We start from the raw sequence: 10,886 nt of genomic DNA, 5'->3' as shown, positions 1-10,886 counted from the left end.
TAGAATATTCATAACGTTTCAATTTTATTGCTTTTTGTATTCCATTCGGCTCTCCATTCGTCCGTTTTAAAAAAAACATGATTAGTATTCCATTCAAACCTTGCAAGATGTTCTAGAAACGAGGGATATTGTCGAACAGTAATCTCTCTCGACGTTCTTAAAATACTTTCTGCATTATCTTTAATTAGAAAATTATATATTAGTTTAAGATTTACATTAGAGTTTAGTAAACAAATGAATAGTACCTTTTGTTAGTTGTTCAGGAAAAAATTTCATTTGCCAAGAATTTTTCTGTAAGGAAAATTCAAAATTAGTAATTATAAACACACAACTCCAGCTCCACTCAAGATATGACAGGTGATCCCTTTTCTCCCCACTGCACCAATGTTCCTTAGATACAACTTCCCATACCAGTTTCATTTCCTAATTCTTACCTCATGCTGAAATAATAGATGCAAAACACACACACACACACATCCAGGGAATTTTTTAAATTTATTTTTCAGGTTTGGGGAGTTCGGAATGTCAAGATTTGCAAAAGATTTGGAAGGTCAAATCTGACACAGTTCCAATATTTTCCTCGTGTTACGTAAAGGAAAGTAAAAGGCATTTTCTCTTTCCAACAATAACCAATTGGTATTTAGAAAAGTATCTTCTAAGCAAAACAGAACAATAAACTTTTGAAATGCTCAAAGACTCAAAGAATGCTTTAAACAAAATAATAATTGAGGTTATTCAAATATATTTATTTCTAATTCTATAAAATTAAAGCATAAATAGTGTGAATACTGAAGAAATATTGAAATTCGTAGGGTGATTTGTGATTCTCACACTAATATAAACATTTTACTTCTGACAAATATAAATGATTCCTCTGTCAAAACTTGATCTTAATATAGATAAATATTCCTGCATTGTTTAGCATCCATTTTCTCTCATTGTGTATTTCTGTACTTTAAATTAATTTGACAGACAATGAAGACCATTCAAACATTCACTTTAATGGTCCATTGTAGTATAACGTTTTGGATAATTAGTTGAAAAGCTATGAAGTTTGGAACGGTGTGTGTCATCGACCTTGTTTCTGTAGTGAGTAACAATGTAAAGTTTAGCAACACAATATAAACAATCTTAAATAAATTCTCAATATGAGAGAGCACAATTGAATTTCCCCGTGGCTCATTAATCAACATGTTGATCATAATAATGATTGATACCTCGCGTATCAATTTGTGAAAGCAACAAATGGTTTTTATCTGATCAAAAGTATTATCTGGCATTAATGAACAATGCTTACGAAATTAGAATATGCGGGAAAGCCCTACAAATATGGTTCTTTAAAAAAATACAGCTGCTATCAGTTGTGAATTATCTTAATTTAGCAAGGGTAATTGATATATAATTTCAGGATGGAATTTAAACATATATTCAATTTGATATTTAAACCAATTCAAATATCACAAAGCAAACTGTATATTGAGGAAGTTACTCAGATGAAGACTGTATAAAAAAAATTACTGTAGTAGATGGAGGAAATGAGTCTATTATCGATGCTAAGCATTCTAGACGAGTCAATAGAAATGCCTGTCCATAATACGACCAGGGCCGGAGTGTTTGTATCGGCAGAAGTCGGCAAATGTTTTGTGGACTCTGACTCCATATATCATACAATTCTTTAAATATAATGTCCTAATATTAACAAATTTTGTTTGTATTTTAAAATTTTACATGTGATTTGAATTATCAACAGTTAAATAATCTTTAATCAATTTTCTTGGATTCTCACCAATTTAATTATGCTTTTGATTTGCTAACAAATTTCAACTGTAAACAGTTTCAAACTTGAATTTAAAGATTCTTCCCAAAATTTTAAATCTTTTGCTATGGTTAGAAACAAAAACAGTATTAATAGGTGGTTTTTGTTCAGTATCTCTACTTACCAATAAAGTTTTGTGCCTTTTTATCTTTACAGTTGAGTAAAAAACCATAGCTACAATCCTCTAATTATCATTAATTGCATACCTTGGAACAGAAAACGACTTCAAAATAAGTGAGAACAGTAATTTCCAGTGACTGAAATAAAATTAGTTGGCCGTGACGTAAGGAGTCGAGTCCGAATGTTATGTTTATGGTTCTGTTTCATTTGATGACATAATTTAGTTTGAGAATGTTTTCTTTTGTTTAAGGGATAATGCTTTATTCATAAGAAAAATAAGTTAATTGTAATTTGTAATTATGACCAGAAAATACCACAAATGAAGCTTTCAGTTATTAACACTGTTTGGCGCAGCAACATAATTTAGAACTAATGCTCGCATGGGGTCTAGACGCTTGAATCTCTAGTTTCGTTTGAGTATTTCATATCTGAGTCGGTTTACCAAAATTAGTTAACATTTTTTGCATTTGGTTTTCATTTTTAGACTGGTTTACTAACACTTACCCTCAAACTGAAGGTGTAAAGGTTAATTGCGAGGGTCTCGGAAGGAATTAAAAAAACTGTGCTTCAAAAAAAGATTTTGTCGACGTTAGACTGTGCACTCTCAAATTTATGATTGTGTAACTAATACTTTTAAGATCTCAAAAGTCATAACATGAAGTTTTCAACACGCAACAAGAGACATAATGTTTAAGTATTTAAACTGCAATGCTCATAAATTAATGAAGTAACACGTGACAGCTTGGCGTCACAAAATTGTCATTGCCCGTAATGGCAGAAAAAGTGATATATCACTGAAATAGTTGAGAAAAAGTAACTAATTTAAAAATAGCGAGAATAGTGATCTGTTCCAAGGCCTGTAATTAGCAAGAACTGGTGATCGGTAGATTAGTCTAATGTCGTGGACGTAAGGAGTCAAGTCCGAATTGACTCCTTACGTCACGGTTCATGCACCAACATGTCAGTGATGAAATTATGGATAATATACATAAATACTAATGAGTCAGAGTTGACACTTTTTTGCTAACTACCCAGTTACGACCACAACAACAGAACAGAAGAAAAACTGGGACGGCCACTTGCCCTAAAACAGCAGGGTAGGAGCTGCAAAGTATTGAAGAAACTGTTTCTGATCCCGAGGCACGAGCAGAAGTGGCTGGATTCAATCTGGTACCATCTTTTCGAGGCCACCATTTTAAGATAGAAGATTTTTCTCTGAATGACTAGAAAATGCACTCTCCGATACCACTGACAATTTGGTGCGGCGCAATGTGTTTTACTTAGTAAGAATTGTAATGTAAAATGATGCTGTATATGATTAATTCTTGATGAAATTTTCAGAGAAGCCACTTTTATGGTAGTGTTATTCTCACATAACTGCATTGGTAATTGATAATTTATCAACCAAACACATTAGTTAATTTACTTTCCAATTAAGGTTTCCTAACCAGATAGGCCGTTATAATTTAGCGTCGGTAAATCGAGCCTACAATTAAACATGTTTTAAGTGACAGCCGAATAGTTGAAGTTGTATACCATCTACTACACGTAGCAACGGTGAATGAAGTATCTGTTTATACTACTGCTATTTATATTGTCTTAGTTGTGGAATTATGCCAGAACAAGATAATCGTTAAATAAATAGTGGTAGGCTGACATTTGATAAAGTTTTTCTAATCTTGTTCAACAAAACATATGAAAATATGTATATTAAAAAACACTAGATATTATAAATTCTTTAATATCTAAATTAATACAGTAAATTATTGAAATTGCTAATTTAGTATTAACTTTACGTAAATAACCAAGTGGCAAAAACATAATGATTCACAATATAAAAGTTCTGGTTTTAATTATCATTATCTTTATGATAAACTTTCATATATATATATAATTTTTAAAACATGATTGTGTTAAAGCAGCTTGCCGCTCTGGGGATGTGAGATCAAATCTGAACAAGTCAGGCTCCATGAATTTTTCAGGGTGGTCCGTCTGGGTGTGTTGGACCCTGTCTCTTACTACCAAACTGCCATATTGTATGCCTAGTCTACAGTAATAATAACCCATAATGGGTTTCCCGAAAAGGTTGCCTTAATACTCAGAGTGGAAAGAATGAAGGAAAATAAACAGATAAACAGAATTTTGTTTAGACTTCGCTCATTGTGAATAACTAGATATATTTCTAGGAAAATGAAACTGAGCTCCACAGTGTAAGGTTTTCTGACTTGTCAGCACATTTGTTTTCATGCAAAGCCATGCTTCTAACATTCTGTCTAAAGCAGTTTAAAACACACAGGTTCCAGGGAGGACGTGCATATCTAATGTCGTAACTGACGAAAACGTCAAGAAAATTAAAACGCGCACATTTGACCAGCAGACCGTGCATGTTAAATGCCTGTTGTAGAGATCAATGTGAATTGACAGAAATCTGAAACTCAACTGACACGTAGTATGCGACCAGCTTACGATCGGCCTGTAGACTTTACACGGCAAACTTGACCTGGGATATCTTATAACGTGAGATTTATTTTTCTTATAAGAATAAGAATGACCAAATGTTCACTTTACGACAAAAAGTTCCATGTTTGATAAAGTACGCATCCCGTAATGCTATTATGTAAATCAATTGTGGGCAGTTTCAACAGAAGTCGACTACGGGAAAGATAAAACTCTAGCTCCAGCAGTACCCTACGAGGAAAGATCTGTTGCAAGATGTGTACTTTGTTATAAGGTGAACATTTATTGTTCTTTGAAATATGTTCTTATAACAAGGACCCTCTTTTACAAATTTTTAATACACATTCTATTGGCTGATATCTTATTGTAATAATAAGTTTAATAGTTAGAATATGACTATTTTGATTAATTTTGATATTATTATCTAATTTGCAAGTTTTTGCTATTTACATCTTGCTGAGGAAAACCCAAACGTTAGGAAGCTGTGGCAGTTAAAACATTTCCTTAACTGCCATGGCTTCCTAATACTTGGCCAATGAACAATAAAACATTCATTTTATGACAAAGTTTCCATGGTTAGCCTACCGCTCCAGGGGTGTTGAATCAAATCCGAGCAAGCAACTCCCTGGAAATGTTTTACGAGTGACCTGTAATGGATATGTTGGGCTCCATCCCTTGCCACTCCTATCGCAGATCTGCCAAACCCACGATGTCAGTGGAAAAAAGCTCTTAACTGTCCACAGGACAGAGTTGGAAAAAAAAAACAATTGTTAGAGCATTATGTCTGATTAAAACATTTAGAATTTTGTAAGTTTTTTTTTACAAAAATGTGTACGAGTATTCAAAAAGTATCAATTATTTGGCCAGGAAAAATACAATTATTCACCTGGAGATCAGAAACCCTAATCCCCTTCAAAGTAATCTTGCATGCACTTTTCCCAACAGTTCTTCCATTGTTGGAAGCATTTCAGGAAGGCCTTTTTTGGGAATGGTGTTCGGCTGCACTGTCATATTTAGCATCATATTCTTTTGTGACTCAAACTGGGTTCCTTTCAGAGGTATCTTCAGCTTGAGGAACAGCCAAAAATCACATGGAGCCAGATTGGGAGAGTAAAGAGCCCAATGATGTAGAAGAACGTTGTGTTTGAACAAGAAAGTCTGAATCGGGTGCATTGTCACGTTGGAGTTGCCATGTTCCCGCAGCAAGTCCCGAATGGTTTCGACTTTGCCATAACCAAACTTCTGGCAAAATCTGATACAATAACGCCGCCCAAGTTATTTCTGCCAGTGACTGATGCTGTCTGCTGGCAGGAATAAATTCACATGTGCACACGAAAGTCCACTATACCTCCTGGCCGACAGACCCGTCCCGAGCTTTGTTTCCACGAGAAAAATTAATGATCACTCTTTTTAACATTCCTCATATTTTCTATTCCAAAACAGTAAGAGATAAAGACAATACAGTTGTTGTTTCAACAATGTGTTCTATAAGGAAAGATCGGCCCATAGTGGGACTCGAACCCACAATTCCAGCTTACCACATAGATGTGTTGCCAGTGTTGTGACCTGGACCTATGTCTGATCTTCGCTTCCAGACTAATTTATATATAACCACGAACCAATGAGTTCTATACCGAAAACTGATTTATTTTGCTCTACTTTTAAAAAGTGGCATAGATTGTAGTTTATAGTTAAATTCTTTATAAGTATTTGTCTTTTCCAGCTGCTAAATTTAAATATTAGATACATTACCTTTGTCTTTCCTTTCTTCAGTGCAGATTCCAAAATGCAAGCTTGAAATAATGCTTCCATTTGAGTATGTACGTTACTGTCATTATGAAGCGTAATCATTATATCTACTATAAAAAACAAAATTTCGTAAAAATTACTATTGTTGTAAAATAAAACAAAGGGAATATTAGTTTAACACACCTGTATAACCTTTGTTTCTCTTAATATTAAGAAAATAAAAGGTTTTTCTGTATATATCTTGAAGTGTATAGAAATCGCAATATCTATCAACGAAAATTACATTTAATTTTATTCGTATATTTAAGCTTACAAATGTTACTTATATATAATTACCCTTGTAAAGTTTCCGATAGAGATATTCCGATTTTTGGAGTGACGTTCCATAATTTTATAAATACGCTTTCTCTCTTGTTAATTTCTGGCACCGACATCAAATCGAACTGAGACGAAAGATAATGATTTACGGTAATTTGAAAGCGTTCGATATTAAAAGTATCCATAACGACTGCAGAGACAGCTTTATAATTTGCAAATAGATGAATTAAAGTAAACAGCACAAAAAACGTCCAGATTAACCTAAAACGACAGTAACACTTTAAGATGTAATATAAATATTTGTGCAAAAAATCAATAAAAGCGAAACATACATTTGACTTCCGGATACGGCCGGCATTATTATTAAACTACATATAAGAGCGGTGAGGTTTACTAAGGTTTCCTGGCTTCCGTCTTTTGCCGAGACGTCGGCCATGTTGTTTCTTAGAGCCTGATGCTGCGTCAGGGCAGCTCTTGTTGCTCCTCCGGCAACTCCTACAAGAGACTACGTAGCAAGTTCGATTTCAGTTGAATATACTTCACCGCACAAACTTAAACTCGTTACTCACTTTGCTTACGGCCGAAAGACACAATACAAATGTAAATATGCTTTTCATAAATGGCGATAGCAGATCGATAAAGATTGCAACATCGTTCAAAAAATCGGCAAATAATCTAAAATAAAAATTTAATATCACTGTATTTAATTGAAATTAGCATTGATTACTTTATCTAATGCTTTATTTGTATAAATTATTATATACCTCCATTTTTTTGGATCGCAGTCAAGATTAGATCTGTAAGAAAATAAGTAAATATTTATAAAAATTCCTTCCTCTTTCCACCCTGTGTGTACTAAGAGGGTCTTCCAATTGGGCCCCTCATAGATTCGGCTGGGCTCAAGATGGGGTGGCTAAGTGGCACAGGACAGGGTCTGATAAATGCAGGAAAGATAATTATTAATCTGAATGACTGAAATGATTAAGATGTCTACTTGAATTCAATCTCGGATCACCTAAAGGGATAAGCTGTAAAAAAATCCCAGGAATTTTTCATGGGTGGTTTGTCCCAGATATGTCGAGACCTGTCTCCGTTGCAGCCTCCATTGTGAGCCTGGCCAAACCCACAGTGAAAAGCTCTATTAGTGCCAACGGAGCAAAAAGAGAAAAAAATCCAGAAAAAACTTCAATTTGCCTTTACTCACCCATTCATCCATGCAAACAAAATACGCCCGACCATACCTGTACCATCTATTTTTAAAAATAAATCATTAAATCTGAAATTAAGTAATAAATATTGTTTAAAAATTTATCATTGTCATTATTACGGATTTGTATTTTACATTTTAATAACCAGGTTATAGTCGCCGCCATGGGTGTAGCCGTTTCATCGCCGACGCCAACCCCCTTCAAAACCGCATGAGTAGAAAGTGTGCCAGTTATACTGCTAGCAAATGCCTGATTATAATTTACAATGTTTAAAATTAAAGTATAAAATGTTTATAAAACTTTAAATTAATTAAGTAATTTGTAATAATAAGCTGAACTTAACACAATGTTAACGATTTTAATTACCTGTATGCTATCCCATAATTGATAAGTCAAGTAGTCCTTGCTGACGCTGTCGGGATAGCCTTGAGGCAGGAAAACAGACTGTAAAGCATAGAATTCTTATTAAAAATTGCCAAGATTTTATCTCTACCATCAGTGGCGTAGTGTAGTGGGGGCGGCAGGGGCGGCCCGCCCCGGGCAGCACTTTTAGGGGGCGGCAAAATTTCACAATAAATAATAATATCTTGTAAAAATACCTAAATAAGGAGGCGGCGAAATTTTCCTCCACCACAGGCGGCTGACACCCACACTACGCCACTGTCTACCATGCATCTTGATAGTGTTGTAAACAATTCTCAAGCAAAACAACCAATTAAAAAGGTTTGCATGACTTGCAGTGTATTGTCAGCATGAGGTTATGTGTAGACATATTTAGCGTAATGATTAATGTTCTGGTATATTGCTCGGATACAAGAATGTGCTGTACTTCTAGGAGTTGGCAACCTCTAGCCAAAAACCTAACCATGTGTTCACACACACAAAAAAGAAGATTGATAAAGTCAAATCGTTTTGTACCTGGATTAAATTAATACAAGGTTGTTTATCCCTACATAACTGTGTGTCAAGCTTTCCTAATAGTTAGATCATGACCCTGAGATCTACAGTTAATATTACATAATAAAATTAAACTATTTACTAAATATACAGAATGGTCCAGAAGTCACACATGGGTTTTAAATGTGAACATCATCTGTTCCTGTAAACCGACATTTTGTTCCTTTTGCAGATCTGGTAGACCAGAGTCAGATATTCGCCATAATGAAATACACCATCGGGAGTACACCAGCAATGAGATCAGGGAATTGTGGCCAGCAGTCCTAACCTCACCGCTCCCAAATTCTTTTTGTGGGGTCAACAAAAAAAGAAAGTGTACACAAACAAGCTGGCAAACCTACAGCAGCTAAAAGACAACATCTGGGTGGCAATTCAGGAGTTAACTCCTGCTATTTTGCAGTTAGCCTAGTTGTGTCGCATCAAACGTACAAGAGATTGTCTGTGTGAAAGAGCAAACGGGAGACATTTGCGCAATGTCTTTTCCATGTCTAGCCTGTGTATTACCTGCATAATAAATGTAACCTATTATATATTAGAGCCACTACTAGAATGCTCTGCCTCTGTCTCGCAGAACATCGTGACGTCATGGCAAGTAACAAATGTACAGCAGAGCTAGCTAAAAAAGTGATATAAAATAACTTTGAGCTGCTTCGGTTGCAAACTTCTCTCATAAAATGCCAGGAAAATCAAAAAATGTTATTCATATGGGAATAACTTTACGTCTCAACATATCACCGTGCAACTCTCCGAAGCCAGGTATACCAGAGTTGCAGATAGCACCATTTAATCTTCTAAAGTCGTAAATCACACGGTTCCCATAAAACACCTCGTAGTGACATTAGCCATGTTCTTTCCGTGCTCGTACAGGATGAGCAATTTGAAAAAACATCGGCCGACGTTTCAGATTCTTTTTCTCAAATTCAAATGCTTTATTCTCCACAAACAATTTTGCCCGAAGAGGACGGATACATACCGTCGAAAGTACTCACAAAATAAATTATTTTTACATAATACGTACGACTGTCTGTCAGCGTTATCTTTTTCGGTTAATGTTACCTATGGTTCCAAGATGGTGGCAGAGATGAGCCGCCATCTTGCTGGATCACCATTCTATTTGCTGGAATCACAGCAAATAGAAGAAGGGAAACAGTGGGGATGCATGTTCTAACCTAACCTAACCTATTCTAATAATTTGGTTGCTAATAATTATGGTAATTTATTAGAATAGGTTAGCTTAAGTTAGGTTAGAATGTGAGTCCCCACTGTTTCCTTGCTGGAATCAGACGAGCCACCATCTTGGAACCATAGGTAACATTAACCTTTTTTCTATTAATATTTAGCGTGTGTAGCTATTTAAAACTATAGTAATAAACACTTTTCACGAGAACTCATTTGTTTTTCATGTTATTCGTGTACGAAAGCTTGGGTGACTTCAGGGTCAGCCTGTATGTATTTAATATGATACGTGTAGGAGGGTGTGTGTACTGTATGTATGTATATGTGGTATATGTAAGGTGTATGTATTTCACCATGAACATCAACAAATCATTATTTACGCGATATAACGTTGGAAAATATTTATAAATTCTCCATAAATCTCAAATATTTATAAGCTTCTATAGATAATATTTACGCTACTCGTAAACAATTCCTAAACAAATATTTACTTACTCCAGCTGATCGTTTACGTATTTTACTCACCGTAAAGAAATTCTTCAAACTGGAAAATCTCCTTTCGTTATCGATCATTATAGGCCGACTGCATCTATTTTCCATGATATATCGTCTCCTTCGCGTGCTCGAACCGTAATTTTCAAAACAAACAATTTGTCCATTCTCCATGGCTAATGTCTAACTTTGGCCACGTGTAGATCTGATAGTTTTTAATTCGATCGTTCGACAATAGATGGCGGCTAAATTTATTTCGTATATATAAAAAAAAATTTATTCGTAAATATTCAAATTTATAAACATTTTAATAATAAAACTTTATAAGCAAATATTAACTTTTAAGAAAAATTTTAAAATATTTTATATTTAAAATTTTCAAATTATTATTATTATTATTATTATTGATAAATAAAGTGGTATTTCGGTTACATTTTAATATTTTTGATTAAAATATATATAATAATTGCCGTTTTAATAATTCGTTTGCCCGAAAAAAAAAATAATAATTGCATTATATTTTACCTAACAAGGAGAAAAACAACTTTAAATATTACGTAATTTTTCCATTCGGCCATTTTGTATTACGTCAT

General features: G+C 34.4%; 1 protein-coding gene across 1 annotated transcript; it reads right to left on the bottom strand.

Moving 5' to 3' along the window:
- Positions 1-7: 7 nt before the first annotated feature.
- On the bottom strand, positions 8-10,510 carry LOC136987316 (RUS family member 1). The gene is made up of 12 exons (XM_067285043.1): positions 10,327-10,510; positions 8,035-8,112; positions 7,803-7,917; positions 7,665-7,710; positions 7,225-7,257; positions 7,030-7,135; positions 6,793-6,965; positions 6,479-6,721; positions 6,326-6,408; positions 6,146-6,252; positions 246-291; positions 8-178 (listed from the first exon to the last, which is right to left on the bottom strand). Exons 1-12 carry the CDS (start codon positions 10,465-10,467, stop codon positions 9-11), a joined length of 1,341 nt encoding a protein of 446 aa, XP_067141144.1. The 5' UTR covers positions 10,468-10,510; the 3' UTR covers position 8.
- Positions 10,511-10,886: the final 376 nt, after the last annotated feature.

This window comes from Centruroides vittatus, unplaced genomic scaffold (genome assembly GCF_030686945.1).
Source record: "Centruroides vittatus isolate TY-2023 unplaced genomic scaffold, ASM3068694v2 scaffold_149, whole genome shotgun sequence".
Classification (NCBI taxonomy): Eukaryota; Metazoa; Arthropoda; class Arachnida; order Scorpiones; family Buthidae; genus Centruroides; species Centruroides vittatus.
This window is presented reverse-complemented; position numbering and strand designations above follow the sequence as displayed.

What these genes read in the sequence shown, in the direction of transcription:
- LOC136987316 (XM_067285043.1), bottom strand. Translation starts at nt 10,467, where the DNA reads ATGGAGAATGGACAAATTGTTTGTTTTGAAAATTACGGTTCGAGCACG. An exon ending in AATTATGGGATAGCATACAG is followed by an intron (nt 7,918 to 8,034) that starts GTAATTAAAATC and finishes AATTATAATCAG; the next exon opens with GCATTTGCTAGCAGTATAAC. An exon ending in TGAAGAAAGGAAAGACAAAG is followed by an intron (nt 292 to 6,145) that starts GTAATGTATCTA and finishes TTTTCCTTACAG; the next exon opens with AAAAATTCTTGGCAAATGAA.